The sequence below is a fragment of the Lagenorhynchus albirostris genome, chromosome 18, assembly GCF_949774975.1.
Source record: "Lagenorhynchus albirostris chromosome 18, mLagAlb1.1, whole genome shotgun sequence".
NCBI lineage: Eukaryota > Metazoa > Chordata > Mammalia > Artiodactyla > Delphinidae > Lagenorhynchus > Lagenorhynchus albirostris.
In genome coordinates this window covers 9,113,911-9,132,778 of record NC_083112.1, presented here as the reverse complement: position 1 = coordinate 9,132,778, position 18,868 = coordinate 9,113,911, and the positions used below count along the sequence as shown (strand labels likewise).

Sequence of the window (18,868 nt, the reverse complement as noted above, 5' to 3'; positions counted from 1 at the left end):
ACTAGAGACAAAATCTGTAGCTGTAAGAACAAGAGCAAGTTTTGTGGAGAAGGCTGTGCCTGAGCCTTGATTTGCAGAAAGGGTTGGATTTGGATGTGTAGAAATGAGAGGGTGAAAACAAAATTAGAGGCAGCAAACCACAGGTACATAAAAGAAAAAAATGTTCGGCTTTGTTGAAATAAGCATGGGTAAAGGGCAGTGTGCTAAACAGAATTTTTAAATGTATATTTGGGTCCAAATATTAGAAGGGCTTGAATGGCAATGTAAAATATATGCGATTTTTTCTTTCTTACGAGTGTATGAGCCTAAATATTTTTGACCAGGGGAATAACATGATCAGAACTGTAACAGAGAAATTTAACGAACTACAGAGAATAGCACAGTTGAGAGCTAATGATGGGTACAGCAGTAAGAATGGTTAAGAAGGTATGAATAAAAAGAGATATAATAGATATCAAAGGACAGAATTATCTGTACTTTTGCAACAAGGTGCAACTACAAGCAAATTGTCAAATATAAATCATCATTGTAGGTCTAAGAAATGCCAACCAGCTTTATTTAATGCTTATTGAAGCTCTCTGCAGGTCAGGAAAGAATAGATTTGGGAAAGATTCAGTCTTACCTTCACAGAACATGAAAGTTTGAAATTTCTGTTTAGCACTGGAAGTGGGACTGGAAACTTGAGAAGGGCCAGAAAATGCAGTCGAGAAGCATGACAAAGATCAGGGGACAAAAAACAAAGAAGAGCATTTCAAGAATAAAGGTGCAGTGAGCTGTGTCAAATGATGCAAAAAGGACATGTATAATAAAAATTAAGATCATTGGGGCTTCCCTGGTGGTGCAGTGGTTGAGAGTCCGCCTGCCGATGCAGGGGACATGGGTTCGTGCCCTGGTCCGGGAAGATCCCACATGCCGCGGAGCGGCTGGGCCCGTGAGCCATGGCCGCTGAGCCTGCGCGTCCGGAGCCTGTGCTCCGCAACAGGAGAGGCCACAACAGTGAGAGGCCCGTGTACAGAAAAAAAAAAAAAAATTAAGATCATTGGATTGGGGGACTTAATTAGACCATTTTTGGAAAACAGTGAAGGCAAATGGCAAAATATGAGTAGTGAGGAGTGAGAGGATCAGAGAGACAAAGATACAGATTACTCTTTCTTGAGGTTTGAAGGTTTAAAAAGAAGAGACAAGCATGTGGTTTAAAGGAAAAGCATAATTAGGAAAAAGTTTTGCATAGGATAGGGTAATCTCATGTTTGTAAGTTGTGAAAATGTGCTAATAATTAACTCTGAACCATTAACACATGTTCCACAGTCAGAATTTCAAAACAATCTTTAAACTTAGGTAATCTGAACTTTGACCTTGGGAATCTGGTGACTGAGATAGTAACATAAAACAAATAGTGTGCTAGAAAAGAAAGTCTCTAGAACTTACCAAGTGTGGATGCTTTTTGCACGTAGTGGACATTTAACTAATGATCTGCACAAACTTATTACACACAAGGAGTTTCAAACAAAGCCCATCTCTTTTAACATATTTTCATACATACCTTTTAAAAAAAAAAAAAATTTCTACTTCACAACCGACAACACCAATACACTAACAAATACCAGACCAAGAATCCAACAACTCAATGGACTGCAACTCAATGGGAGAAAATATTTGCAAATGAAGCAGCTGACAAAGGATTAATCTCCAAAATTTACAAGCAGCTCATGCAGTTCAATATCAAAAAAACCAACAACCCAATCCAAAAATGGGCAGAAGACCTAAACAGACATTTCTCCAAAGAAGATACACAGATTGCCAACAAACACATGAGAGGATGCTCAACATCACTAATCATTACAGAAATGCAAATCAAAACTACAATGAGGTATCACCTCATACCAGTCAGAATGGCCATCATTAAAAAATCTACAAACAATAAATGTGGGAGAGGGTGCAGAGAAAAGGGAACCCTCTCGCACTGTTGGTGGGAGTGTAAATTGATACAGTCACTATGGAGAACAGTATGGAGGTTCCTTAAAAAACTAAAAATAGAATTACCATACGACCCAGCAATCCCACTACTGGGCATATACCCTGAGAAAACCATAATACCAAAAGAGTCATGTACCACAATGTTCACTGCAGCTCTATTTACAATAGCCAGGACATGGAAGCAACCTAATTGTCCATCGACAGATGAATGGATAAAGAAGATGTGGCACATATATACAATGGTATATTACTCAGCCATAAAAAGAAACGAAATTGAGTTATTTGTAGTAAGGTGGATGGACCTAGAGTCCGTCATACAAAAAAAAAAAAAAACCTAGGGGCAGGACAGGAATAAAGACGTAGACATACTAGAGAATGGACTTGAGGACACAAGGAGGGGGAAGGGTAACCTGGGACAAAGTGAGAGAGTGGCATGTACATATATACACTACCAAATGTAAAACCAATAGCTAGTGGGAAGCAGCCGCATAGCACAGGGAGATCAGCTCACATAGCAGAGGGAGATCAGCTCGGTGCTTTGTGACCACCGAGTGGGGTGGGATAGGGACGGTGGGAGGGAGGGAGACGCAAGAGGGAATTGATACGCGGATATATGTATATGTACAGCTGATTCACTTTGTTATAAAGCAGAAACTAACACACCATTGTAAAGCAATTATACTCCAATAAAGATGTTAAAAAAATATAAAAGAGTAAATGTACAGAGATACGAAAAGTTTGAGTTGCCTCACACACGTCCCAGCGGAAGTCAAACAAAGCAATGTTCTGCCTCCCTGCTTCAGCTCTCATTATCATAAACAAATGTCTGTTTGGTGGTCTCTCTAGTGCCACATTTTTTGCATTTTTATACTTTTTACTGGTGATTTTGTTGTTTAAAATAGCTCCCGTGCATACTGCTGAAGTGCTGTTTCGTGTTCCTAAGAGCAAGAAGGCTGTATGTGCCTTATGGAGAAAATCTGTGGTCACATAAGCTTCATTCAAGCATGAGTTACAGCGCTGTTGGCCATGAGTTCAATGTTAATGAAACAACTATACACTAAAAAAGGTGCCATTCAACAGAACCAGACAAAAAACAAAGTTGTGTTCTACTGCAAGTAACAAGAATCAACTGTACTATGTCAGCAACCCACAATTCAAATGACAGCTTTAGAACTCTAAAATGTTTCACATACATAAATTTTCCAAGAGGAGACACAAACATTCAAGATTTTTATCTCTTTATCATGGTGGACTTTCTCCTTCCTAAAAGTCAAAGACCATAGAAAGTCGTGTTCTATACAGCCATTTTCCTTACATTGATAGCTAAAGCACATAGCTGGTATTGTTCTAATGTGATAATTTCATGATAACAGGGTTCCTGTGCCAGCTTCACAATAGCACTCCCAGCAGCAAGTCTCAGACGTGACATATCTGGTTTACTGAAAAATAAGCAAGAAAGAATGTGAATTAGATTTCTAAATGTCTGCACAAAAACATTCCTACTTTGAATATTTAATTTTATAAAAATTCCTCTGGCAAGGAAAAAAAAGGGTAGAAAAGAATTTAGTGATACTGAACACCATATTATGCTTCCTTCACTTCTCTAAGATGGTGTGTAATGCCACAAAATTCTTCTCTTGAACATAAGTCTATGCTAGTCATTGAATTCTCTTATCCCACACAAAACAGCTTTCAGCCAAGCCTAGAACAAATATATTTGTATGTTTAGTTGTTAGGTCTTAAGTCTTCCACTACAGATTTTTTTTTAATGTGTTTACTTATACATTAGGCATAAAATATCCTAAGTTCCTAATCAGTCAACTGAAACTATGGTGCTAAGTACAAAAGAAGTGGAATGAAAGCAGGTGTAGTGGATAAAACATTACTACTTTTAGCTAGTATTCAATCTTTGAAATACCCCCAAGAGCCTATATTTAAGAAATTTTTTGCTAAATGGGACATACTTAAACAATTAGGAAATTCCTGACTAGTAAATATATTTAAACAATCCTTCCTAATACACTGACATGTTAGATGAATTACTAATGTAACTGGACTAATGTAAGGAGGGAAACTGTAACTCCTTAATTAGGATCCCCTATGTAGTTCCATAGTAAAAGATTATTATTTAATATTCATACAACAAATATGTGTCAATTTTATATACGGTACTGAGAGGGACTTAAAAGAGACAAAGCTCATTAAAAGAGACAAAGCTCAGTCTTCCAAGATCTAATGATCTAGTTGGTTTAAGACTCTTCCTTTATCTTTCTAAGGATTTTGTAAAAATATTTATTGAATGTATGCCAACATTAATAAGGTTCTGAAGTTACAGGTCCCAGAGGTGCTTTTCAGTTCATCAACAGCAATATTCCAAGTAGTTAATATAAGGTAAACCACCCAACCACTGCTAAGGAAAGTCTGATTTTTCTTGTTGGAGTTTTTTTAGTACAAATAAAAAATAAATAATTACAATACTTTACAACTACGTTTTTGAAGACCCAGTTTAAAAACAGAGACCCAGTGAGTGCTCCTGCAGCGGGGACATGTCAGGTCTTAGCAGCTGCAGGCTCTGTGGGCATGTACACATGGGGGCTGGGCCAGGCTAGGGTCTGAGCTGCCTCCATAGCTCCCACAGTGGGTCCAGGTGCACGACTACTGCAGTCCTGAGACCTGACTTCAGTGGATCTGCACTGGTGGCCTTGTGGAAACAACTCCTGAGAGACACCAGGGACAACTGCTGGCATACCCACAGTTGAGGTGGGGCCGAGGGCAGTACCAACAACAGTGTACTTTGTGAGTCTGCACAACAGGTGAAACGTGACACAAAAGAGCACACTCAGTTGAAGAGCTCCAGTGGAAGAACACTCAGTGGCTCCTCTCCCAGTGGGAGCATTCCAATCCCACCTACCTTGCACCACAGCTTAGAAACGTTATCTGGGGCTTCTACTCCAACAACTAGGGAGCAGACCCTGCCCCGACAAGGCAATGACAACCACAGAGCAAAGAGAAGGCCCTGGTCAATATCCTGTGCAGGCCCTGGTCACCACAACATCAGTCACACCTCCTATCAAGGGGATAATGGCCAGCATACACCGAGGAAAGAGGTGGCAGGCATCCATACTAAAAACAGCCCTCACACCAAAAAATATTAAACCCACACAGGCTACACAGGGACATTCCCACATAAAAATACCCTCCAAGACCACAGTATATAACTGTTTCTCCTAAACTCATAGAGCAAGAGAAATATAAGTAAAATGAAGAAGCAGAGGAACCATTCCCAATTAAAAGATCAAGAGAATTCCCCTGAAAGAACAAACAATGAAACAGACTGCTTCAATCTAATAGACACCAAGTTCAAAAAGGAGATAATGAAAATACTGAAGGAATTAAGAAAGGCTATAGACATAGATGCAGATTACTGTAAGAAGGACCTAGAAACTGTAAGGAGGAGCCAAGAAAAAATGGAGAATTCATTTGAAGAGACAAAAGCTGAACTAAAGGCTATGAATAGCAAAATGAATACTGTAGAAGAAGGAATAAGTGATGTGGAAGATAGAATAATGGAAATCACCCAGTTAGAACAGCAGACAGAAACCCAAATGAAAAAAAGAACAATATAAAGCGTGTCAACCTACACATAATAGGGATTCCAGAACAAGAGGAAAGAGAAAAGGGGATTGAAAATGTATTTGAAGAAATTAAGGCTGAAAACTTCCCAAGTCTAAAGAAGGAAACAGATATCTAGATACAGGAAGCAAAGAGGGTCCCAAACAAGATAAACCCAAACAGACTTACACCAAGACATATTATAATAAAAATGGCACATGTTAAAGATAAAGAGAGGACTCTACAGGCAGCAAGAGAAAAACAAAGTGTTAATTACAGGGAAACCCCCATAAGGCTATCAGTTGATTTCTCTACAGAAAGTTGCAGACCGGAAGGGAATAGCAAGATATATTCAAAGTCCTGAAAGGGAAAAATCTGCAACCTAGCATACTCTACCCAGCAAGATTATCACTTAGAATAGAAGGAAAGATAAAGAATTTCTCAGACAAACAAAAACTAAAAGAATACAGCAATACTAAACCTATCCTAAAGGAAATGCTGAAAGGTCTTCTCTAAGTAGAAAAGATGTAAGGATCTATATGAAAGAGAAAGTCATAATTGGAAAGTAAATCACTTAAATAAGCAAGTACACAGATTAACAAAACATCAATAAATTTCTGTGAAAGCGATGATTACCACAATGAACAGCAAAAGTGTGAACATGAAGATGTAAAAGAGGACATCAAAATCATAAAATGTGGTGAAGTAAGAAAACATACATTTTTTTTTTTAATTTGTTTGAGCCTGTATGACTACCAGTCTAAAGCAAGGAGATATAGGAAAAGTGTTAACGTATTTGAAAAACAGGGCAACCACAAATCAAAAACATACAAGAGATTCACAAAAACAAAGAGAACATAAGAATAACACAAAAGAAAATCATCAAACCACAAAAGGAAAAAGGAAAAGAAAGGGACAAAGAAGAAATATAAAATCAATGGGAAAACAAGGTTTAAAATGGCAATAAATACATATCTATCAGTAATTACCTTAAATGTCGATGGACTAAATGCTCCAATCAAAAGACACAGAGTGGCAAATTGGATAAAAAAAAAAAAAAGAGCCTACAATATGCTGCCTACAAGAGACCTACTTTAGGGCAAAGGAGACACACAGATTGAAGTGAGGGGATGGAAAAAGATATTTCATGCAAACAGAAATGACAAGAGACCGGGGGTCAAAATACTCATATCAGACAAAACAGACTTTAAAACAAAGGCTATAAAGAAAGATAAAAAAGGACACTATATAATGATAAAAAGATCAGTACAAGGAGAGAATATTACACTTGCCCACTTATATGCACCCAATATAGGAGCACCCAAATACATAAATACTAACACACATAAAAAGAGAAACTGACAGGAATACAATAATAGTAGGAGGCTTTAACACCCCATTCACATCAATGGACAGATCTTCAAGACAGAAAATCAATAAGGCAACAGAGATCCTAAATGATACAACAGAACAGTTAGACTTAATTGATATCTTCAGTACAATACATCCAAAAAAAGAATACACATTCTTTTTAAGGGCACATGGAACATTCCCTAGGAGAGACCACATACTAGGGCACAAAACAAGCCTCAACAAATTTAAGAGTATAGAAATTATTTGAAGCATCTTTTCTGACCACAACGGCATGAGACTAGAAATCAACCACAGAAAAAGAATGAGAAAAAAACAATTACATGGAGACTAAACAATATGCTACTAAAAAACCAACAGGGCAACGATGAAATCAAAGAAGAAATTTAAAAACACTTTGAGGCAAATGACAATGAAAACACAACCATACAAAATCTATGGGATACAGCAAAAGCAGTTCTTAGAGGGAAGTTCATAGCAATACAGGCCTTCTTTAAGAAACAAGAAAAATCTCAAATAAACAACCTAACCCACCACCTAAAAGAATTAGAAAAAGAAGAACAAACAAAACCTAAAGTCAGCAGACTAAAGGAGATAATAAACCTCAGAGAGGAAATAACTAAAATCGAGATTAAAAAACAATTAAAAAAATCAATAAAACCAAGAGCTAGTTCTTTGAAAGGGTAAACAAAATTGACAAACCTCTGGCCAGGCTCACCAAGAAGAAAAGAGAGAAGACATAAATAAACAAAATAAGAAATTAAAGATGAGAAATCACACCTGATACCACAGAAATACAAAAAAAAAAAAAAAGAGAGAATACTATGAACAATACTGTAAACCTAGAAGAAGTGGACAACTTTCAAGAAACATACAGCCCACCAAAACTGAATCAAGAAGAAACAGATAACTTGAACAGGCCAACCACTAGAATGATACAGAATCTGAGAAAACAAACTCCTACAAACCAAAGTCCAGGACCAGATGGTTTCACTGGGGAATTCTACGAAACATACAAAAAAGAACTTATACTGATCCTTCTCAAACTCTTACAAAAGACTAAAGAGGAAGGAACACTCCCAAAGACATTCTATGAAGCCACCATCACCCTGATACCAAAACCAGACAAACACACCACCATAAAGCAAATTATAGGCCAATATTTTTGATGAATAGACACAAAAATTATCAACAAAGTATCAGCAACTTGAATCCAACAACAAATAAAAAAGGTCATACACCATGATCAAGTTGGATTCATCCCAGGGTCACAAGGATGGTTCAACATACGCAAATCAATCAATGTGATACATCACATCAACAAAAGAAAGGACAAAAACCACATGATCATCTCACTAGATGCAGAAAAAGCATTTGATAAAATTTAACATCCATTCATGATAAAAACCCTTATGAAAGTGAGTATAGAGGGAGCATAGCTCAACATAATAAAATCTATTTATGACAAACACACAGACAATATAATACTCAACAGTGAAAAGCTGAAAGCCTTCCTGCTAAAATCTGCAACAAGACAAGGATGCCCACTCTCACCACTTCTCTTCAACACAGTATCGGAAGTCCTAGCCAAAGCAATCAGAGAAGGAAAAGAAATAAAAGCTATTCAAATTGGTGGGGAAGAGGTAAAATTATTGTTATACACACATAATATTAATTATCAGAGAGCCCAGAAATAAACACACACACCTATGGACAATTTAATCTTCAACAAAGGAGACATGATATTATTATATGTAGAAAACTCTAAGGACTCCACACAAAAAGTACTATAGCTGATAAATGAATTCAGCAAAGTAGCAGGATACAACATTAACATACAGAAATCAGTTGCATTTCTTTACACTAACAATGAAATATCAGAAAGGGAATGTGAACAAACAATCCCTTTTCAAACCGTACCCCGCAAAATAAAATACTTAGAAATAAACCTGACCAAGGAGCTGAAAGACTTATATGGTGAGTACTACAAAACATTAACAAAGGAAACTGAAGATGATTCAAAGAAATGGAAAAACATCCCAAGCTCTTGGATTGAAAAGAATTAATATTGTTAAAATGGCCATACTACCCAAAGCAGTCTACAGATTTAATGCGATCCCTATCAAATTATCCATGACATTTTTCACAGAACAAAAATAAATAATCCTAAAATGTATATGGAACCATAAAAGACCCAGAATTACCAATGCAATCCTGAGGAAAAAGAACAAAGCAGGAAACCCTCCCAGACTTCAGATAATACTACAAGGCTACAGTAATCAAAACAGCATGATGCTGGCACAAAAAGGGACATATGGATCAACAGAACAGAACAAAGAGCCCAGAAATAAACCCACACACTTAATCTTCAAGAAAGGAGGCAAGGGCTTCCCTGGTGGTGCAGTGGTTGAGAGTCCGCCTGCCAATGCAGGGGACACAGGTTTGTGCCCTGGTCCAGGAAGATCTCACATGCCACGGAGTGGCTAGGCCCGTGAGCCGTGCCCGCTGAGCCTGCACGTCTGGAGCCTGTGCTCTGCAACGGGAGAGGCCACAACAGTGAGAGGCCCGCGTACCTCAAGAAAAAAAAAAAAAAAGAAAGGAAGCAAGAATATACAATGGGAAAAAGCAAGTGGTGCTGGGAAAGCTGGACAGCTGCACGTGAATCAATGAAGTTAAAACACACCCTCACACCATACACAAAAATAAACTCAAAATGGCTTAAAGACAAGATACCACAAAACTCCTAGAAGAGAACAAAGGTGAAACATTCTCTGACATAAATCGTACCAATGTTTTCTTAGGTCAGGGTCCCAAGGCAATAGAAACAAAAGCAAAAATAAACAAATAAGACCTAATGAAACTTAAAAGCTTTTGCACAGCAAAGGAAACCACAAACAAAATGAAAAGACAACCCAGAGACTGGGAGAAAATATTTGCAAATGACGCAACTGACAAGGGCTTAATCTCCAAAATATACAAACAGCTCATACAACTCTACAACAAAAAAAACCAAACAACCCAATCAAAAAATGTGCAGAGGACCTAAATACACATTTCTCCAAAGAAGACATACAGATGGCCAATAGGCACATGAAAAGATGCTCAACATTGCTAATTATTAGAGAAATGCAAATCAAAACTACAATGAGGTACCACCTCACACTGGTCAGAATGGCCATCATTAAAAAGTCTACAAATAACAAATGCTGGAGAGGTGTGGAGAACAGGGTACCCTCTTATGCTATTGGTGGGAATGTAAATTGGTAAAGCCATTATGGAAAACAATATGGAATTTCCTCAAAAAACTAAAAACAGAGTTGCCATATGATCCAGCAATCCCACTCCTGGGCATAAACCCAGACAAAACTATAATTCGAAAAGATACAGGCACCCCTATCTTCACAGCAGCACTATTTACAATAGCCAAGACATGGAAACAAGCTAAATGTCCACTGATAGATGAATGGATATTACTCGGCCATCAAAAAAGAATGAAATAATGCCATTTGCAGCAACACAAATGGACCTAGAGATTATCATACTAAGCAAAGTAACTCAGAAAGAGAAAGACAAATACCATATGATATCACTTACATGTGGAATCTAAAATATGACATGAATCAACATTATCTATGAAACAAAAACAGACTCACAGATATAGAAAATAAACTTGTGGTTGCCAAAGGGGAGGAGGTGTAGGGGAGGGAAGGATTGGGAGTTTGGGATTAGTAGAGGCAAACTTTTATATACAGGATGGATAAACAAGGCCCTACTGTATAGTATAGGGAACTATATTCAATATCCTGTGACAAAATACAATGGAAAAGAATATGAAAAGATTTTATATATATATATATATATATATAAATGTTTACCTGAGTCACTCTGCTGTACAGCAGAAATTAACACACCACTGTAAATCAACTATACTTCAGTAAAATTAAAAAAAAAAAGCAGACCCAATGTAATTCAAATACATGTGCAGAATTCAAGTACACACGTGATTTTATTAAAGAATAACATGGATAAAAACAGGTGAGGGACTTTCCTGGTGGCGCAGTGGTTAAGAATCCACCTGCCAATGCAGGGGACACGGGTTCAAGCCCTGGTCCGGGAAGATCCCACATGCCACACAGCAACTAAGCCTGTGCACCACAACTACTGAGCCTGCACTCTAGAGCCCGCGAGCCATGACTACTGAGCCCACGTGCCACAGCTACTGAAGCCCACGCACCTAGAGCCTGTGCTCCACAGCAAGAGAAGCCACCGCAATGAGAAGCTCGCGCACCGCAGTGAAGAGTAGCCCCTGCTCACCCCAACTAGAGAAAGCCCGCGTGCAGCAACGAAGACCCAACGTAACCAAAAATAGATTAAAAAAGAAACAAAAACAGGTGAGATCTAAAGTGCACATAAACAATGTAATTAATAAATTTAAGACAAAACGTATTAATACTAAGGAAATTTTCCTCTAATTATTATGTAAATCTTGAACGCTAGCATGTAATTATAAGAGTAGAAGGTGAAGACAACTAATTAGACTGAAGGAAGGTAAATAAATGAGTTATATATGTAGAATGCTTTACAGAGTTTTCTTATTATTTGATTTGTTTGAGAAGAATGTGCTACTGTTAATATTCTATGCAAAAAATACAGCAAGAGCAAAACATATAAGAAGAAAAGAAACAAAGATGGAAAAGTATTAAGCAGCTGGCAATCACCATTTATATTTTGTTCTAAAGACTTGAAGCTAGATACATATGTTAAGGTGGGGGAAGTTATTCTCACATGTTTTATTACCAATAAGAGACAATAAATGACACTTGTGTTTTCACAGAGGACAAACTTCTAAATTTTAGCTAACCTTGACATAATAACCACTACCACCATCAACACTTCTAATTACTATGTGCTGGGCAGTGTTTTAAATACATTAAATATACTAACTTATTTATTATCATAACAGCTAGACGAGATAGGCGTAATCATTATCTCTGTTTTATAGATGAGGAAACTGAGGTACAGAGAGGTTAAAGTAACTTGCTGAAAGGCACCTCGCTGCTAAGAGGTGGTGCCAGGATTTGAATCTGGGCTCCAGAGCTCATGTTTTCAGTCACTATACTATACATCTTTCAAAGAAAACAAAATAAAACAAACAAAAAGGTATGTGTATTTTTTAAAATTTGCATCAAGTGCATTTTTCACATTTGCATATATTTATACTTCTGGAAACAGATTCAGTAAGTTGCCTTCTATCCAGTCTGTTCTTTTAGCTTTAGACATTAACAAGAATGTAAAACATCAGTTATTGATTGGTACAGTAACATTTTCACATTAGATATTCAAAACAGTAAACATCTATTGTTTAAAATACTTAAGATTGCACAGCAGTACCTTGCACTAGACATGAGACTGTCATTTTGAAATAACCACTATACAAAAGCGTATTACAATAAAAATATATGCATACCTACAAAGCAATATTAATTATCTTTTAAAAAAGAAACCATCATTCAACAATTACACCAGACATTAAAATAGTGTGTAATCCAAAGAACTCTGAAGTTGTAATTACATACCTAATTTTCCCCTGTTCTGTCAAGTCTCCATCACTATGCAGTATTGTTGTGAGCAATCTTAAAGTAGAAGTTCCTGATTTACTGTGATTATTTTTCATTCCAAGTAGCCATCGAACCATCATTTTAATAGCCTGAATCTATTTAAAATACAAATTGACAAATAAAACATTGCTACCATTTAAAGAAATTCTATATCAGCCCTGAAAAAGAATGAAGAAATGTTTTTAACAGATATTTTTTAAGAAAAGGAAAGAAAAAAATTATTTTTTTCTGCATGTGTGAAGATAACTTTTTGAATGTTTTAAATTAAAGATGTCTCACCCCCAGGTAGTTGACAAATGAACGATTTATCTAAAAACTGGTTCTTTTTGCTTTTTAAAAAATGTTTCCCCAACAAACACTTTACCCTTTAGAACCCATAGTAAAATCGTGCTAACTTCCCTAGTCCAGAAAGATCCCGACTGAAAATTATATTCGATCTTTTGTGTCTAAGAGTTGATACCACCTTACATTTGTACTGCATTTGACAATTATGAAGTACTTAGTACTTTAAAACCTGTTATTGCCTCTAAGGCTTGCAACAGTCCTTTCAAAGGGGTGCATATTATCTCTTTTTCACATATTATCTTAATTTTTACAGATCTGAGGCTCCAGAGCTAAATGGGTTTTGAACAGTGGCATGTGGCTATCAGTCTTAAGATCCTCTTCCTGGGCCACTCTGTAACCATGAACTTAAGCGCAGGCGGCCCGCCTTCTAGTGCAGTGCTGCCCAATTATACAAAACTGCTGCTTGAGACCAAAGCTGAGAAAACAGGTTTATACTGGAACTCAAAATTTTCAAGCATCATTCAATGATGCTAAAGGAAAGACTGCCCTACAGGTCTGGAGAAATAGTATCAGAATCTGAAGCTGCAATAATGTGACGAAGTAGTTCACAATATGAAACATAAACAAATACACATACAATGAAAGGATCTGCAAGAAATTATAATTAGAAAAACAATATTTAATATATTTGTTCCTGGCCTTTACACCTTGGGCAGTGGCTTGATATGAGGTCTACATTACGGAGTACAGACAGTTTTAGTAAAGCAATACTTTACAGCTGTGATGAGCAATCCTTTTACCCATAACTCCTAATTCAAGAAATTACAGGTTGAATTTTCTTTAATAAAAATAAAAAAGTATATCAAATCCCATGGAAAAGACGAACAGTCTTAAAACCTGGACGACCACCTTTGCTGAATAGGAGAATGTACCTAAGAAAACCAGCACTGCCTTTTCCCATTAAAAGGTGGATATCTAAGAAGCAGCAACATAGAGAAAGTTTTCAAACTTTGTTTTCCAAACTACATTATGTGCAGCTGCCCACAGGCCTCAAGTTTCTCATTATTGCCCTACACTCTCACAGCACAGAGGATAATGTCATACAATAAATATAAAAACCTGAATGATTTTAACAGCTGTATCTTTATAACAGGAACAGACATTTTAACACCTATAATAATAATACAGTATATTAAATATATTAAAATCAACAGATCTATGCATATCACTCACTTTGACCATTGTCTCAGGTGAAACTTCTTCATCTGGAACCCAAAGCTTAGTTGTCTTTTTTCCTGGAAGCTAAACAAAAATTAAGGACTTTAAAACACAAATACACATTCTCATGTGTAATTAATATTTAGTGAATGAATGTAATTTTTATCTTCTGCAACAACAGTCATTATACATGACTATGTTTTCTGTTACTTACTCAAAAAGGTTGAAAGGCCTGTCTTCACTAGCACCACAAATGAACCTTATACATCCATCACCAGCCGGTTCTTTGTAGGTGTGAGATAGGCCCAACTTTAACCACTTATATATATACTTCCTTACTCAATCCCCTTTAATCTACTGTTTCAATTATTTAAAGCAGTTGGCAAGGACTAAGATAAAAATCAATGGAGCCAAAAAGTGTACAGATGACCCTTGAACAAGACAAGTTTCAGCTGCACAGGTCCACTTTATATGTAGATTTTTAAATGTACACCTGCTACAGTAATACACAATCCACAACTGATTGAATCAGAAATGCCCCGTGGATAGGGAGGAACCACATACAGAGAGCTGACTACAGATTACATTAGGATTTTCCACGACACAAAGGGCTGGCACCTTTAACTTCCATGTTGCTCAAGGGTCAGCTATAGGTCATAAATGATGAAGGAAAAGGTATCTGCAAAACATCTCGAGCAAGGAACAATTATAAAGGTTTGCAGAAGTAACAGAAAACATACATTAGTGTCTTCCTATTTAAATCCCACCAAAATGGCAACACACACACACACGCACATGCACGTAAACACACACCAGTTAGCTGGGCCGAAAACAAAAGGGGCCCCCCAAAAAACCAAAGAAAAATTTCGAAAAGCAAAATATTAACAGAGCTAAGAGGGCTTACAACTCCAGAAAAGCACAGAAGGAAACACCCTCCAAAAAGCCTTTTTTTTTTTAGCACAATCATAGTATAACCCTGAGATGATAAGCTGAAGGTATTAAGAAATGTGAATTTACAGTAGCAGCCAGGAAATTAAATAAGGTGACAAAAGAGCTGAACCCAATCTTGGAACACTGGAGGTCCCATTTTTACCTCGACCTGACATGAGTAATTTCCAGTTGGAAACAAATCAAAAAGCACCTCAGGTAACCCTTTGGCAACAGGATAGGTAGCTCAAACATCCAGAAGGCAAACTCCCCAAACAGAGCTATTTACAAACAGCTTAAGAATTAATTCTTCAGCTGAGAAATGCCTTCAAAGTGTGAAGTGAAAATAATGAAATAAGGATCTCATTAGAAACATACTGATGAAATTTCTGAACTAAGAATATCCAAAAAATCTCAAAGCTTGCATGGAGGAACCTACCAAAAAAGAAACAAGAACCATATCAACTTCAGATTTCTTTACACACCAAAAAACAACATTCTGAATTTTCTGTTAGCCAAGTGACTTGAAAAATAGAATTATAATCTTCAAGAATGAGGAGGAAAATATTTTCAGAAATCAGAGAGACAGCTTCCAAATTACAAGCCATTTTGAACAAATTATTCAAAGATGCACTCCACTAAAATATTTAATTCACAAGAAAATTCAATCAGCATAAATTATTACAAATAGAAAACAAAAAAGTTATAAGTAAGACCAACAGACAGGTTCAAACAAAAAAGTTATCATAAGTAAGACCAATAGAGAGGTTCAAAAATAATAAATGAAACCACAACAGATGCAACACAACCAAAGACAGAAAAAATCTAAAACTAATGGACAAATACACTAGTCAAGATCTAAAAGCATTTAAACAGGATATGGATTTATATGGGATACTAATATAAAAAGGATATTGATGTACTTCTCTTTAATCTTACATAAGATATAAAATTCATGAACATCTGTAAAACTAGCAGTTTAATATCAAAACAAACCAAAACAAAAATGATTTTTTAAAAAAAGAACGTCGAAAACTTCATCATCACAGCAGTAGACTTGACTATACCTCTTTCAAAAACTGACAGATGAAGCTGAGATGAAAAAAGGTAAGTACAGGAAATACATATAGAAATATAAGGAAATACATAGAGATAAAATATTTAAGGATTAAAAAAAATCAAAATTGGCCTTTCTCATAATTATGATGAAAAGTAAAGAGAAAAGAGTTTAGCAAGACAAGATGATATGAGATTAAAAACTACAAAATAATTCCCCAAATCCACCACAAAACAAAATAATTTTAAAAACTGAAATACCTAACAAAGTTGTGTAAGAGGAATATTTAAATTTTCTTTACAGAGAAAACTATAAAACTTTAATGAAAGAAAATTGTAGATGAGCAAACAAAGCAATGGGAAAGAATAGAGGCCGTGTATGATATGAATGTTAGCACTGCAGATGACTGGAAGAAGGAGAGATCATTCCATAAATTCTGCTGGGAAAGTTGGTTACCCTAATGGAGAGTAGAAAGAAATGGAATCCTTAAGTCACAGCATACAAGAAAAAGGAAACAAATCAATTCCAGATGTATTAAAATTTTTATGTGTGAAAAGAAAACTTTAAAACTTTTAGAACATATGGGAGACTATTTTTATGACAATGGCATAGGAAATGATTTGTTAAACAAGATATAAAAGCATTAACTACAAAAGAATGATAAATGTAGTTAAATTAAAATTAATAATTTTTGTTCAAAGGACACAATGAAGGGAGTAAAAAGACACACCATAAATGAGATTTTATGCATTTTATGAACATACTTCAACATGTACCTGAAAAAATATTAGTGTGTGTAAAGATTACCTATGAGAAAAAGACAACCCAAGAAAAAAAAGCAAAAGACATGAAAAGGAATTTCAGAAAGGAGGCAACATGAATGATGACTAGACATATAAACTTTTTTAGTAACCAGGGAAATGCAAATTAAGACTATACTGAGACACTGTTTTATATCTAATTAAACGGGCAAAAATTAAGAAATCTGACAATAATGTGTGTTATACACTGCTGAGAGGAAAATAAGTTTTAACAACCATCTTCAAAAATAATTCAGCAATAAAGTGAAAAGTTAAATATGTGTACAAACTGATGTTCATCACTATATCACTCTTGTGAATGTAACCTGGAGAAATCTGTGCTCATATGCATCAGAAGGCCTCTATAAGAAATTCACAGGAGCACTGTTCAAAAGAGGAAAGAAATGGAAATACTCCAAATGTCCATTAGGAGAATAAGAGACATTTCACACAGTGATATAATACAGAGTAATGAATGAATGAACTACAGCTAGATTTGACAACAAGGGTTATTCTAAGAAACATATCCATAATGATAATATCAAGTCACCCAAGAATATATACGGTATAAAATAACTCTTATAAACTTCAAGAACAAGCAAAATTAAACAAGTACATGTTTAGAGATGAATATATGGTAAAATGGTGTTTTGTTTTAGTTAGGGAATAATAAACCAAAATTCAACAAAGTGGTTACCTGGGGCAGGAAAGAAACAGGAAGAAAAGTTTGGAGAATAATAAAACCAGGTGCTAAGAATTCATGGGTGTTGAATCTTTGCAGGCAAAGTTTCAAAAGAGGAGAATAATCAAGAGATTTGAGTCTGGCACTAAAACTGCTTTTCTTATATAAATGATGCCTGATTTTGAAAGTGAAAAAGGTTAAAAGGTTGAGCAATGTTTTCATCACTGTCACAGAGGTAGAAGGAAAAAAAAGTGGAATTCTGAGTTCAATAAAGAGTAGAGTCCTTGTTAAACACCCTAGACTTGTGGGGGGATCCCAAATAAAAACATCCTAGACATAAAAGTGACCAGAAAAAGAATGAGCCTGTCAAAAACTGAAGGCTAGCTTCCAATCACTGCAGTCTTGACTGAATGAATGTGATCTGACAGTAGCTCAACTGCCTGTCAGAAGCAAAAATAAATCCTGTTTGGAAGAATTATAAAATCATCCAGAGCCTCAAATTATCTCTACAATTTTTTGTTCACAAAGTCTACAGCTCAATCAAAAATAACATGTGCAAGATAAGACTTGACCAAAAATCAAGCGAAAAACAGACAAGAGAAAAAGAGCCCCTGGAGATCCAGATATTGAGGCTAACACGCATAAACTTTAACATAATTAAAGATGTTCAAGGATTAAATGATAAGAAAAAGAATTTCGTCAGGGAACTAAAAACTATATTTAAAAACTAAAGGAAATTACAGAATAAAAATATATTAAAACTGCAATTAAGAATTCATATTTATAGGTTTAACATAAGATTAGACAAATCTGGAGAGAATGAGTAAATTCAAAGATGGGTCAGAAGAAAAAAAAACTGAAGCATGAGCAGGCTGAAACAGGTATACCTCTGAGATACTGCAGGTATGGTTCCAAACAACCACAAGAAAGCAAATATTGCAATGAAATAAGTTACACAATTTTTTTGGTTTACCAATGCATAGAAAAGTTATGTTTACACTATAACATGGTCTATCAAATGTGCAATAGTATCATGTCTAAAAAAACAATGAACATACCTTACAAAATACAAAACAATACAAAAATATAAAAAGAAAAAGCTATTACAATAGCAACTATTAATAGTAATGACTATTTGGGTCTTTTGCCCATTTAAAAAAATTGGGTTGTCTTTTTGTTGAGTTGTAATCGTTCTTTTATAGAGTCTAGATGAAAGTCTCTTATCAGATATATGATTTGCAAATATTTTCTCCCATTCTGTACGTTCACTTTTCACTTTTTTTTTCAAATTGATAATTCTTTTTTTAAAAAAGGAGACATA

General features: G+C 35.7%; 1 protein-coding gene across 1 annotated transcript in view; it reads right to left on the bottom strand.

Annotated features, from left to right (window-relative positions):
* The window catches only part of PDS5B (PDS5 cohesin associated factor B), a 195,916-nt gene that overhangs the window by 25,112 nt on the left and 151,936 nt on the right, over positions 1-18,868 (bottom strand). The window contains exons 22-24 of the mRNA XM_060129154.1: positions 14,097-14,165; positions 12,537-12,673; positions 3,293-3,416 (exon numbers count right to left, since the gene is read on the bottom strand). Coding sequence (XP_059985137.1) covers positions 3,293-3,416; positions 12,537-12,673; positions 14,097-14,165 — 330 coding nt within the window. The remainder of the gene's footprint in view (positions 1-3,292; positions 3,417-12,536; positions 12,674-14,096; positions 14,166-18,868) is intronic.